Genomic DNA, 14,391 nt, shown 5'->3' on the forward strand with positions numbered 1-14,391 from the left:
CGGAGCCTTCTCTTCTCTGGGCTGAAGGAGAGTAGTTTTTTTTCATTTCCATTTTCTAATGAGTGCATTAGAAAAGAGGGAGAACCATAATTCAGCTTCAAATCCTCTGCAGGCACCACATTTCAGAGACGGCGCTTCAATGACCAGCGAGGTTTTAAAAGAAGTTGGCATCAAAACCTGAAACCGGGAGGATGTCGACATGTTTTACTACTGGATTTAACAAATACTTCCTGCCTACCCCAAGCTGTTGCTCGGCCGTTTCCCTCCGCTACGAAACCCAGCCCTGTGGCCTTCACAGTTTGCTTGCAGCACAAATAAATAACCTGTTGCATTTGGTTTCTTTAAGGAGCTAAACTGGGCTCCAAGTGGTACCAACAGAGCCGACAGCTGCTGCAGAGGAAACCACCGAAATCCCCTGCGACGTTCCTGCCGCTACGTAACACCGAGCGTGTCTCGACAGAAAACACAGTCAATACACAGTTAATAACAGAAACCTCGGAAACTTATTCAATAGGATGTTACTTCTTTGCAAAAACCTCGCTTTGTGTTTTCATCAGAAATAACACGATTTCCTACTCGTGCCTTTTTTTTTTTTCCTCCCTCTAACAATTACTCTACAACCTTTTTGCCCCGCGGCCAGCTCTGACCTCCCTCCCTCAGGTCCGGCCGGGCACTGGTGGTCGTGGTCTGTCCCTGTCGCTAGCAAGGTTGGAAAAGAAATCACAGCCTGCTTGCTAGCTCTGTGCAAAAGAGTTTTCCAGTGCAACCATATCCTGAGGGAAAAAGAAAAGGTAGAAACTGGTGTTCGGTGCTGCCCACGCATCTCATGAGTCACGGATGGGTAGGATCTGGCGGATAGATCCAGCAGAAACCAGTGTTCTCTGCCCTCAGATGGGGCATGTGTTGAGTCCGTGCAGCGTGGTGCTGCTGGCAGGGAGCTGCTCGGTCTCAGCCCTGCTCCTGGCTTCCCAGGCTGGACTTCAGGAGTCCCTTCGGTGCTTCTTCTGTTCGTGGTACTCTGTTATTTTCCGCTGGAAATACGCTGTGGGGAGAAAAGGTCGTTGGGGAAATGTAAGCGTTCGGGCTGGGGAGGATCCAGGGGTGCACAGCCCGAGTCCTGGGGAGCCGAACGGTGCTGGGTTATGGACAACGGCACCCAGGTGAAATCGGGAGTTGTTACGATTCCACCCATCCCTCCCACCTACCCAAAATGGGCTTTATTATGCTGGGTTAGCCGAAGTTTTTAACCCACGCGTTCACTCCTCTTCAGTTTTTGCGTTTCCTCTCCAACCAGTAAGGAAGAGAGGAAGTGTGAGACCCCAGGAATGTGAACAACCAAAAAAGGTGATGTAGACTGGGGATATAAGGAGAAAGCTGGGCTTGTGCCATCCCTCTCTCCCAACCCCAGGCAGATCCAGGTCCATGTCTGCCCTATAACCTGGGAACAGGTTGCCCAGAGAAGCTGTGGCTGCCCCATCCCTGGCAGTGTTCAAGGCCAGGTTGGATGAGGCTTTGAGCAACCTGGTGTAGTGGAGGGTGTCCCTGCCCATGGCAGGGACGTTGGAACTGGATGATCTTTGAGGTCTCTTCCGACCCAAACCATTCCCTGATTTTACGATTCTATAAAAAGTCTGACCTAAAAGAGCAGAAAAAGCAGAGACTGAGGTAGCGCTGAGCCCCGAGTCCCCGGACAGGCTGCAGAGGGACCCACCACGGGCTCCATCTGCCCCTCACTGCCACGCCGCACCGTCCGAGCAGATGTTTGCTTTGCTCAACATGGCACTTGCTGATAGAGCACGACGACTGCACCCTCTTAAACTCTCTCCAACTGCAGCAAGACCTCGGGGGTGGCAAGTCCCAGGCCAGGATGTCTTTAACCACCAGTAGAAGTTTTGGGTGGCTTCCTCCACCTCCACTGCCCCTGTTTGTCCTTGTCCCAGGCTGGGAGGAGGCTCAGCTCTGCCCAGTGCCCTGTAAATCCCCGGGAAGGGGAAGGACCAACCCAGCCATGGGTCCGCGCCCGGGCCGGTGGCAAAGATGAGTCAGGGCTCGCAGAAAGCGCAGGCAGGAGCCAGCTCCCAGCTGCTCCCTGCGTCCAAGCCAAATATTTGCACTGCTACTGGCATGTTTGCCTAAACACTGAGCTCTCGGGAAGCCTGTCCCGTCCCTGGTCGAGCGACAAGGCCTAAAATGACCCAGGGATTTTTTGATTGTGATAAGGACAGAGAAATGCAGCTGTGGAGAGCAAACGGGTGGTACTCGCTGTCCTGAGCATCCTCAGCCTCAAGACGCATCCCTCTCCGGGCACGGGGCATCTCTTTCCCTTAACCAAACAGCCCAGGACTTTGCAGAACTCACTCGACTGGAGAAGGAAGTAGAAATGGGGCCATTTACCTTCCTGTGGGATCCTGCTCTTTTCCGCTTCCTCAATAAATAGGGAAAACATGTTCGTCTTCACAAACTTCTTCACGAACTTGCGGTTGGTCTTGGAGGCGATGGCTTTGCAGAAGGCTCGCTCCTGGAAGGTGCCCGAGCCGTTTTTACTCCACTTGATGTGCGAGGCGTAGTGGCCGACCATGCGGACGAAGAACTGCACGAAGGCTTCGGAGACGAGCGCGTTCACCTGCTCGGATGCTGGAAGAGAACACGGAGCATGAGAGGTGGGGATGGGACCTCTGGGCATAGAAAGGACGGACCTATTTCAACCTGGCCAGTTCACCAGTCGGTCTCTGTTTGCATCCTGAGAAATTATGTCCTTAAAACCTCCCTCTGCCAGTAAACGAAGGTTGGATTAATTTTGCTGAGGGAGCACTGGCTGGGTTTGCTTCCCAGGGTGGGGGCATCTTTGTGGGCCAAATAATTGGCAAAACCGGATTTTTTTCAGCAGAATTAATTGTTCCTGTTTGTACGTTTCATAGTACAAGGGAAAGGCCGAGGGATTTCTCTCCTGTGGCTGCATTTTATTGCAAACTGGGGCAGAAACATCCCAGGCCAGGTCTCTTTAGGGAAACCACTTGAGGACTCTGGCCATCTGCGGAAGGCGGCTCGCATCCCTTTCACCGTATGTAAAAAGAGACGCCCTTACTGTGTACGTTGTTGTTGTTGTTGTGCCTGTTCAGAGACGTCAGCATCTCATTCTGCAGCTTGATGGGCAGGATCTCCTCCTCGTCGCCGACCTGGGAGGCAATGGGGCTGTGAAGTACCCGGCACTGGTGGGAACCCGGCTCAGCTGGCCGCGGGCAGCGCTTCGTGCAGCCCATCAACGGGGGCTTTCTGCAGGGTTCATTCATTCATCATCTCTGCAGGGAGCTGCAGTGATGCTGGGAGTGGGATGCCCAAACACACGGACCCTGCTGCTCTGGCCCACGACAAGAGAGATGCAACGGATGTTGACATCCCTTCGTGGGATGTTACCCCTGCGTGGGCGACACCGAGATGTCTCTTCCTCCCAAAACGTGAAGGCCACCAGGTAGCTGGGACCAAGGGTGGAAAGAGGCCCTTCCCAGTGCCACCCAGGCCAGGTGAGCCCACCCCCACGCCCTGCACGGGGGGACCTACCGCCCGGAGGATCTTCCCTTCGCAGAGGTCAACTATCAGAGCCTGAAAGAGAGCAGAGAGCAACCAGGCTTAGCCCTACCAAGGCAGCCAGGCTTCCTCCCACCCGTTTTATGATCAGATCTCCGTGTCCATAGCCCACAAGGATGGAAGAAGGAGGACCGGTCCCTCTGTGCTGGAGGGACCTGGGCAGGGGACCCAGGGATCCATCCAGGGACCGTGTTTGCCCCAAGCTCGGTGGCTTGTCCCCACGCAGCCTTTCTCCACTTCTGCAAAGTGGGGCCAATGCCAACAGCCAGCCCGGGCGACAGCAGCTCCCTGAGCCCCCAGGGTCAGGGCTGCGGGTCCTGGGGGTGGCCGGCAGCACCAAGGGGGATGTGGAGGTGTTGTCCCAGGTGCCAACAGGAGGGGACATACAAGAAGCCCCAGTCTCCAGCCTCCCTGGATGGGAAAAGGGCACAACCAGAACCTTCAGCCCCAGAGCCAACCCAAACCCAGGATCACAGACTAACCCATGACTCCATCCAGATCCTTTCCCCCGCCCAGATGAAGTACCTCCTCCATCGGCTGGTCCAGGACCCTCTCCAGGTGCTGCATCTGGATGCCGACCATGAAGGGCGTGGGGCAGCAGACGGTGTCAAGCAGGCACTCAGGGACCACGGGGATGTAGGTGTGAGCCCAAGTGAAGGGGTAGAGGAGAGCGGCCACGGCATGGATGCACTGCGACAGGGCGCTGCGGGACAAGGAGCCATCGTGGTGGCATTGCATGAGGACAGAGGATTTCACTGCTCGGAGGGGACATCCTACCCTGAGCTCAGCTGCATCCTGTGCTCCTTCAAGGGTTTGGGGTTTTTTTCTTTTATTTTATTTTCAAACAAACGGATCAGGACTCACCTCAGCTCCTCCGCCAGGAAAATGAGCCGTCGCTCCAACACGGCGGAGGCAAAGATGTGCAGGATGAGGTGGGGGCTGAGCCGCTGGAGCAGAGCCTGAAACTCCACGTGCTCCAGGTGGGCATCCACGGGCCGCGTGAGCTCGATGAGCTGCCAAGGAAGAGCCACCAAACCCCGGCTCAGGAGGTGCAACGCTCCCCCCGCGCCCCCCTGACCCCCCGAGAAGGTGATCTGAGAACAATTAATGACCCGGAGTTTGCAGCATCTGCATCACGTCCCCCTGCAAGGGACGAACCTCGTCTTGTCCTGCCTGCAGATCCGGGCTGTGCAGCGCTGAGGGTGCAGGAGAAGTCAGCGGTGCCGTGCACCGTGGGGTTTATTTAGCGGAGCACTGGGGTTTTTTTAACCAAAAACGCCTCTTTTCTGCAATGCTCACAAGTCCCGGGCAGGAGATATGCAGGGACGTGCTCCCACCTCGACATCTGACAGCTCATCTGCGAGCAGCAGCTTCCAGGAAAGGGAGGAGGGATGAGGGCATGACTTCTGCTATAAAAACCACAAAAACTTCCTCAAAAGACTCTCTGGGAGGGCCGGCTCGCCTCGTCCTGGCTAGGATGGCCCAAAAGTGAATTATTTCATGGATATTTGCAGGTGGTCTGTCTATTCTGCTGGCTTTGCCCCAGCCAGGAGTCTCTCAAACCCGGTCACTACCTCTGCCCTGCTGTGGGCAGCCCCGGACAGCGACCGCTGAAGGGTTAACAGGACTGTGCAGCTCCAGACACAATCCTGGCCCTGCTTCCCGGCTTTACATCGGAGAGGGGGGGAAATCCCCTTCCTCCATGTGCCAAGCTGCCTCTCCAGCAAAGAAGCATCTTCCCAGCCAGCATCACAGGGCTCGGCTGGGCTCCGCAGCCCCTTTCCAGCACGAATCCTGCCCGAGCCCCAGCTCACGTGGTACTCAGGAGTTATTTTTCACCCCTTTCCCTGTTTTCTCACTGATCTCTTCCACTTGTTCCGGCCTGGAACCCCAAAGCTCAGCTCTTTCGAAGAACATCCTCCTTGCAAATCCTCCCTCCCCATCACGCCCCAGCCCCACTCCGGGCAGCCTGGCCAGCAGCCAGAGCATTGAGCAACCTCCGACGCCCTTGCACAAGCCTTCCTGGATGAAGAAACCTCTTGCAACTCGATAGCCAGCTGCTGAATTGCTCTAGAGATGAGGGATCTCGCTCTCAGACCCACCCTGGCACGACGCATCCCAGCGATGCTCAGCACTGAGGTCGTTTTGCCCGGTGCCAAGGCAAATCCTCCCCCTTTTTTCCACCCCAGTTTTGCCACGAGAGAAAAAAAATGCAAAAAAAGCAAAAGAAAAGGCTGTTCCTGGGCGAGTCTGGGCTGTGCGTGGGCGAGACGAGCCCCGCGGGCACCGTGCCCGGATCAGGTAAGGGTTAGGCTTTGCCACGCGCCTGCGCCGTGCTGGCTGCCGAAGATGGTGCTTCGCAAGGATGCAAAGATGGGGCAGCATCGCCTGCGGATGGGCTCCATCCTCATCCTCGCTGCTCTCATCTTTGGACCAGGAGGGAGGTGGCACCCATATTCCCAGGGCATGAGGTCCCCGGCAGCCCCACTCACCACCCACTCCTGCAGCGAGCACCCATGGGTGCTGCAGGTATGGAGGATGCTCCTGGAGATAGCCCAGGGTCCCCGTGTTGGAGCAGCCCAGGAGGTGCTGCTGAGCCCCCACCAACCTCTGTGCCTGACTCAGGGATGAAGCTTTTGATGGTGACGGTTTTCCCTGGAGCTGGGAAGGGCGATTCCCGAAGGCCCTGCATGAAGGGGTAAATCACCGCCATGGAGATCTGGCGCCTCTTCTCCACCTCGTCCAGGATCTGAGGGAGAAAAAAGTGAGCTGGGAAACCCCAGCAGGCAACGGAGTGGCTGCCTGGGCCACCGCCGTGCCAGCCAGAGCCACCACAGCCCTACCTTGGAGAAGAGCCCGAAGCAGCCCAGGCAGCTGATGATGCAGAAGACTTCAGGGAGGCGTTCACCGCGGCCGGATGGCTGGAAGAGGATGGGAAAAGGGCTTGAGCATCTCCCAGCCCCACTGCACCAGCTCCGTGCTCTCCCCAGGGATCCCGCCCTGGCCCCATTCGCCTTCCCTTAAAATTCCCAGTCGCTCGCTGGGGGATTTTCCGAGCTGGGGCTCAGCCTGAGGATGCAGTTGATGGTGTAAAAGCAGAGGGTGCCCGGAGAAGGCAACTCAGATGCCAAAGCTGTTAATCACTTTGGTGCAAAGCCCTTTGGCATATTCCCAAACTTTTCTACCCATCAGACACGCGTCCTCTGAGACGTCCTGCCCCACAACCCTTGGGGCTAACCCTGCCTCCTACTGAAACAGGGACCAGCAGGATGAGTGCCCTGGATTTTTTTTCTCTTTCCAACTGGACCATCCTGGGTCCGTTTGCTCTCTGCACCTTCAGGCCTCCAGACATCCAGTTCAAACAGCCAGAGCTCAGCCCTGGGTGCAGAAGTGGGATGGCTGACCAGGGAATGAAAGGGTGGTGGGATCCAGCAAGTCACCAAGCCGTGGCGTATGGCCCTGTGGCTTTACACCCCTGTTTATGCAGGCTGTGAGTAAATCAGCAGCCAAGGGAGACCTCCACCGCTCCTCGCAGCCCCCGAGCTGGCCCAATCCATGAGTTGAGAAAGGCAGCCACTGTTCAGAAGCAATTTTTGGGGACAGGGCTGAGGGCACCCAACTCCTTGGCACCTCGATGGCACACGTGAATCTCCATCCTGATCCCGAGTGGGATTTGCAGCCGTCCTGACTGCTGCGGCCAAGATACAGGAGCCAGGGAAGCTGTGGGAGATCGGTGGGAAGGCAGTGACCACCAGTACAGGGAACGGCACCTCCCAACTGCTGCATCTCCAGGTTGTGTTTCAGATCAGCCACGGGCTACAGCAAACGCTGCTTTCCTCCATCCAGCATCCAACTGACGCCTCAGCACAAGAAAGCTCCAAAAAGATCCCTTTGGGTACCCGGTTGCTGCTCGTCATCATCTTTGTCAAGGCAAGCGGCTTTGTAAGGCACATCCCCAAGAGTCGTACTTTGGGCATGGCAGAAGGCACCGTGTCCCACCACGGGGATGTGGTGGCACGGCCACCACCGGCCCAGCGATGGGTGTAGGGGTGTGGGATGCTCACCAGCAGCCGCCTGCAGTAGCCGATCTTCCTGCTGCCATCCACGTTGGTCAGGACAAAAGAAAAGGTTTCACTGCAAGGAGAGACAACGCATGGGGATGGGATGGGGATGGGATGGGGATGGGATGGGATGGGATGGGATGGGATGGGATGGGGATGGGATGGGGATGGGATGGGGATGGGATGGGGATGGGATGGCTCTTCAGCCCTCAGGGGTACGACAGCACGGGGTGCGAAACCGTGGCCGAGACCCCACAGTGGGGCAGGTACCTGGTGAACTCAGCGACGGGGGCCCTGTTGTTGCCGTCGGGGAAGCAGAAGAGGGGGATGGCTTGCAAGAGACGTTCCTCCTCCTCCTTCTGGCCCTTCAGCAAGTTCTCACGCTGGAAAAAAGCGATGCCAAGAGTCAGGGGGATGGAGGATGCCCATAGCCCCAGGGGATGGGGTGGGATGGGGCATGTCCCAAAGCAACTCCCAGCTCAGACTGAAGCAGAAGGTGCCTGCACATCCCTGGATGAGCATCTCCCAAAAAAACAATTTTTGACTTTTTTACCCCATTGGGCAAAGCAGAGACACACAGGGGCCCCTCTCCAAACAGAGGGTCTCCTCTGGTGCCACCTCCCCAAGGTGTGATTTCACTGCTGTGGTCTCCCCTTTTGGGAAAGGAGACCAGGGAGTGCCCTGGGATTTTTCTGCTGGCCCTGGGCTTGGACCGGATGGTCCCAGCAACCCCAACCCATGGCAAGCAAAGCCCTGGGGTTTGGGTCCACGACTCCAGGGCTCAGAGTATTTTTCTGTTCTCCTCCCCTGGCTCTAGTGATGGGGACAGAGCAACATTTTACTCTAAATTCAGAAAACTCCTCTTCCTGAAAACACGGGACTAAATACCTTTGGGAACTGGTAGGTTATTTTGGGTTCGTAACGTCCATCCAACATCTTCCTCAGTGACACCACCACCAGGTACTCGAAGAAGAACTGTCCGGCAGAAGCGAGGACGGAGCTCCGCTCCCCTGGCTTCCCCTGCGGCACCCGTGAGGGGTTGTTTTCTGCAGCGAACGCCTCTTCTTTTCCTTCTGTAGCCAAAGAAACCCCCCCCAAAAACCAGCAGAGTGAAATGAAAGGCCAGGAGGTGTCCTGGCAGCAGGACAGGAGATGCAGAGCTACACATGAACCAGCCAAAGCAGCTGGAGGGAAACGAGACCTGGTGCCCAGGGTGTTTTAGACCCCGACAGTGAACATCTGGGGACATGGAAAGGATAGAGAAATGGCTTTTATGAGTCTTTTGGGGAAAATCAAAGTGCCATCAGGAACCCCAAGCCCTCCTTTGCCCCATCCCAGCGAGGGCAGTGCAATGCCCAGAGCAAAGCCAGCACGTGGGATAGCGGGGAACGGATGGTCTCTGCAGAAAGCATCTGCGGGAAGGTGTGGAAATGCTTTTATTGCAGTTGATTTTATTCCCTTAGGGGAAAAAAAACAGCAAACAAACGGCACGGATCTTGTTTGAGCACCTCCAAAGGCTCCAACAAGACGAATTCCAACCTCTCCCTGCCAGTTGTCCTCAGTCCTGGGAACTGCTGAGAGCAACCGAGATACTCGAGGCTTCTCCCTAAACCAGAGCTCCCAAAGCAAAGCAATTCCCTGAGATCACATCCCATTTCTGGTTCGGCCGGTTGGGGAGGGCAGCTGTCACAACCTGAAAAACTAGAACTAAGAGTGAGGAGAGCCCAAGCCGGCATCTCCAAGAGCCCGGGGATGATGATGGTGGGTTGCCGAGACCCGAGGGCTGGGAAAGAGAGAAGTTAAATGCCAGTGGGAGGCTGCAGCCAGGCTGTGCCATGGCTCTTCTCTTGCCCAGCAGCCGGTTATGACTCTCTAAATCCCCAATTCCTGGCACTGAAGCTGTCCCGGGCTTAGTCTCGGCTCTGATTACGGCGGGAAGCTGGAACAGAAATGCTTGAGCTGCTCCTAGGAATAACAGGCAGGAAAATAAATGTGTGGCGGGATGAAATTCTCACCTGGGCTCTTTTGGTTGTGCCGCAGCTTGGCATGGCACGGCACGGCACGGCACGGCCGGCAGCTCTCACCATCCCTCTCCCTCCTGCACAACATCCTCCTGCGAAACCAGGGCTGGTGGACACTCCATCCCACGTATCCCCCCCATTCCGTAGCCACCTCTTTAGTCCAGAAACACCTTTCCAGCCTTCGCTCCACGACATTGGGAGCCGATGGGAGCAGAAAGCTCATCAGAGGAGGTGAGACTCACAGTCCTATCATGGGATGTCCCTTCCCAGGCACCAGAAATGCCTTTCCCAGGTCAGGGCGGGGAGACAGCGCGAAGCCTCCCCCGCGTGCGCCCGAGGCTGCTCCACCTCCGTATGCAAAATGCTTCCTCTTGGCAAGGTGAAATTCACCCCGAAGAGGTCCCTTTGCAGCAGGGGAAAGCCCAGGAACATCCCAAGGATGAGACCCAGCTGCAGACACCTCTGGTTTGTCCTTGGTGGGGATCACCCGTGTGACAGCCCAGCAAGGTGCTCCGGGCCAGGGAAAAAAGCTGGACACGATGCGCTTTGCTTCTGCAGCTCCTCCTTGGGCTGCTCCAGCAACGGCTTCAGTGGCCCAGTGTCACCTACATGGGGCCGGGGTTGTTGCTGGGGGGACCCCGGGGAATCGGGCTGTGCAGCAGGGAGGGCTGCTGTCCCCCATCCTCACTTGTTTTCCCATTGGATATTGCCAGGGCAAGGAGAAAATCCGGTTAAATCCTGCCTATCCAGCCCCATCCTGCACTTCAGAGAATACAAGACGGGCTGTAGCGCAAGGGCTGGATTTGCAGCACGTCCATGGTGGTTTCAAACAGCCCAGTAAAACCCACGGCGCCGGGTCGTGCCGCGCTGCGGCTCTGCCTCTCGCAGACGGGCCCATGCGCCTGCCCAAAGCGCGATCCGGCACAGCGAGCCCGGCCGAAACCACAGCGGCACCTGGCAGCGCTCCCCTGTGCCAGGTCTGGTCGCAAAGCCCTCGCTGGCAGAGCCTAAATCCTTCCAGGATCCTGGAAGACGAGCTCCGGGGATGTACGAGGCCGTGCACCGTCGCGTGGCCTTGGATGGGTTTAATGTGGCATCAGAGGTCCCAGCACTCCCCAAATCCAGCAGGATTCGCAGTCCCTCGTGTCTCCCAGGGACACAAGCCATTGTCACAAGAGCTTTGGCCAACGATTTTCCCGTAGCCCAAGCGGGGAAGACTTGGGGACCACCCCCAGCCCCCCCAGCAGCGGGGGCATCGCCTGTGAGGAAGAGAATGAGCCGGGGTGGCTCATGCAGCTCCTGGATGGAAAGTGGCTGCCGGTGCTGTGGGGATTTCCACCCCTCCCTCTGCTGGGCAAAGTCCACCAGTCCACACCAGTGCGATGTGCCCATGCGGAAACGGCGCCGGGGCCGCCGGCGTTAAAAGAAAAAGAGGTTTTGCTGCACAACCAGCTGCCCCGACCGGCGCGGGGTTTTCCTGCCAGCCGAGGGCTGCGCTCAGAGCCACGGCGAGATGCGGCACAACCTGTTTCTTTCCTTCCGGAAAACTGCCAGGCTGCGGCGTGCCCAAATCTCCCGGTTGGGCACGACGGTTTGCGGGGGAGCTCTGCTTCCCGCGCCGCGCAGCCGCCCACCTGCCCCGAGCGGAGAGGAATCGGCTTTTGCTTTCTCGAATCTTTTCCACCGAGCTCGGAAAAACACAAATCGCACCCGGAGCGAGAGCCAGCCCGCACAAAACGGACCCGAGTGCGGAGCCGGGGGGGGGTTGCAATGAGCCCCCCAAATCCACAGGTTGCCCCAACTTGCTCTGCTGAGATACGACAGGCCGGAAAACCCCGACAATCCATCCTGGATCTCGGAAAACCTCTCAAATCCCGAAGGGCCGATCTCTGCACCATTCTCCAAAGGCTCCGCAACACCGACCTGTCCAGGGACACCGCGTCCCCGTGGATGCTGGGGGTGTCACGGCCGTGCCCTGGCCAGTGCGAAGGCTTGCGTGGCCACCTTGCCCACAATGCCATGCTCCGGTGTGCCCAGCGGCGCTGAGCCCGGCGGGCAAAGGGCTGCCAAAGCTTTTGGGGACGTGATGGCAGGGAGCCCGTGGGGCTGCCCCTGGGACGGGGGAACCCCTCCGGAGGGTGGGCTATGGACTCGGTTTGGGATGAGGTAGGATCCCGGGGGATAGGGAGCAGCTCCCGGGACAGGCTGAACCCTGCGGGACGGGATGTGCTCCGGGGGGCTGCGGGTACGTCCCTGAGGATGGAGCGAGCCCCGGGAGATGTGGTGAGTCCCCGGGGCGGGGCAAGCCCGTACGGGCAGGGCTGGAGGGCACCGAGTCGGTGCCGGTGCCGCCCCCCGTACCGTCGGTCCCACCCGGCGTTACCGCGCTGTGCCGCCGGGAAAGTCCTCGCTCCGGCGGCAGCCGTTGCCTCCCGCAGCCGCAGTCCCGGGGCTGGCACCGGCACCGGCACCGACACCGACACCGACACCGGCACCGACACCCACACCGACACCGGCACCGGCACCGGCACCGGCGCTGGCGCCTCCCGGCGCCCGGCGCGGGGCTGTGCTTCCCGGCGTGCCCTCCCGACCCTCACCTCCACGGCCGGGGCGCCGCAAGCTCCGTCGCAAGAAGTTGCCGATGGAAGCCATGGTGGCCCCGGCGCGGCTCCGGTGCGGCCCCGGTGCGGTGCGGTGCGGCCCGGCGCGGCCCGGCGGGGAGCGCTCGGCTTCCGTCTGCCGCGTTTTCGGTTTCCCGGGGGAGGAGGGACGGGACGGGGCGGAGAGGAGAGGAGGAGCGGAGGGGGCCGGGCCGCACCTGGCACCGGCCGGGGCACGGGGAGCCCGCCCCGGGAGCGGGGGCACTTGGACCCGGAGAGGCCCGATGAGCGCCGGGCACCGGGAACCGGGAGAACCGGGCATAGGGGGGGCCGGGAGCATCGGGAAGGGGGGAGCCGGGAGCATCGGGAAAGGGGGAGCCGGGAGCACCTGGTTGCAGAAGAGCCAGGAGCACCGGGCACAGGGATACGGGCAGCACTGAGAGCACCCGGGCACGGCGGTCCCGGGGGCATTGGGAATGGGGGAGCCGGGAGGACCCCTGGGTACGAAGGTGCGAGGAGGAGCTGGGCATGGGGGAGCCGAGAGAACTGGGCAGGGGGTCCCGGGAGCACCTGGATACAGGGGTGCCGGTAGCAGCGGGCACGGGGGTAGCTGAGCGGGAGTGCACCCTGGTACATGAAGCCGGGCATCCCGGTGGGGACCTGGGCACAACTCGGGTCTGGGGGAGCTGTTTGGGGTGAGGGATGGGCATAGGGGAACCCCTGGGCAGAAGGGAAGCTGGGCGCACCGGGGGCGGAGGCAGCCTGGCACCCCCACTCCAGCACCTGGAGTAGGGTGGGAATTGGGGCAGAGACCTCGCGGACAAGGGGTGACTTTGCCCGACACACGCAGGGGACAAAGCTGCCCCAAACCTCCAGCATCCCTGCTCAGGCCTCCCTGCCTCCTCCAAACCCTTTTCTCCTCGGGAGCCCGTTGGTGCCAGGGCCGGTGCCCAGCGCAGCCGCCACGGAGCTGGGGGTGACGCTGAACCATCCTCTTGGTGGGACGGAGGTTTTGGGGTCTCCCGCTCTGCGACATGACGGGGAGGCAGCCCGGCCGCCCTGACCATGCCGCCACGCTCTCGTTTCCACAGCTGTCGGCTGTGACCTTGTCCTGGCTCCACTCTGGAACGCCGGCTGGGTTGTGCTTTCCCTCCATCTGGCCTTTCTCCATCGGGCAGGATTTGTTCCCCCTCTCGGAGTGACTCAGAGGCACCTTGGCCAAATCTCGGGCTCTAGGCTGGTTGCCATCCGTCTTCGTTACAGGAAAGGAGAGCAGTTCGTTAGCGCTGCGATATGGCGGCTGCCCCATCCCGGGCACGCAGCCGGGATGCCTGCGGAGCTGCTCGGCTTTGCTGGGTGCTTTTACTGCTCCAGACCCACCAGTGAGGAAAATCTCTTTAAAGCCAGTGATATCTTTTTAAAAAAATCCCCTTTTCCCATCCTTAGCCTGTTCACACCCCTAATATTTCCTCTGCCGTTTTTAGGCAGTGCTTATGCAGTAATTAAACTCGCAGAAGGGGCTTTGGGCACGGCTGTGGGTTAGGAGGCCTTTAGGTGTGATGAGCTGCGCGCAGTTCTCAGCCCTAATGCCGGAGCGGGGCTGTTTGCGGTGCAGAGCAGATTTCCTACACCAGATACCCTCCTCTCTTATTTTGCAACACCTCCCATCCCCTTCCCTTCCCCGAGCGTGGGCTGGAGCTCGAGGGTGAGTTTGCAGGCGGGAGGAACGGCCTTTGCCAGCTTGCAGAAGTGGCGGATGCTTTCGAAAACATGTCCCCGCCGGGGTGGGAGCCTCTGACCCAGCCAGGATGCTGCTGCCTCGCCGGGGTTATCAGGGAATTGCTGGTCCGGGGGATGGTTTCTGGCTGAGCTTGAGCGGGTGGACGAGCACTCATGCTTCCCGGCGGAGAGCGCAGCATGTTTGTTTGCACACAGGACTTGTTCCCAGGACAAATTTCCTCTTGGCACAGAGGGAAAATCAAAAGTTAGGGGTTTTCCCCTTCAATTTTCAAGGAAAATCCCTGCTTTCCTGGAAATGGGAGTCACCTTGGGAAAACAGCTGCTGCCTTCAGCCAAAAGAAATCCCCAAATTCTTTGATTTTTTTTGTTTTATTTTTATTTTCT

At 58.9% G+C, this 14,391-nt stretch overlaps 1 protein-coding gene across 1 annotated transcript; it reads right to left on the minus strand.

Annotated features, from left to right (window-relative positions):
* Nucleotides 1-980: 980 nt before the first annotated feature.
* On the minus strand, nt 981-12,319 carry DENND2D (DENN domain containing 2D). The gene is made up of 12 exons (XM_086627299.1): nt 12,265-12,319; nt 8,535-8,719; nt 7,917-8,029; nt 7,650-7,719; nt 6,429-6,506; nt 6,194-6,334; nt 4,450-4,598; nt 4,111-4,288; nt 3,559-3,600; nt 3,086-3,176; nt 2,395-2,634; nt 981-1,042 (listed from the first exon to the last, which is right to left on the minus strand). The coding sequence occupies exons 1-12, from the start codon at nt 12,317-12,319 to the stop codon at nt 981-983; spliced, it is 1,404 nt and encodes a 467-aa protein (XP_086483425.1).
* Nucleotides 12,320-14,391: the final 2,072 nt, after the last annotated feature.

This window comes from Tauraco erythrolophus, chromosome 27 (assembly GCF_009769465.1).
Source record: "Tauraco erythrolophus isolate bTauEry1 chromosome 27, bTauEry1.pri, whole genome shotgun sequence".
NCBI classification, from domain to species: Eukaryota; Metazoa; Chordata; class Aves; order Musophagiformes; family Musophagidae; genus Tauraco; species Tauraco erythrolophus.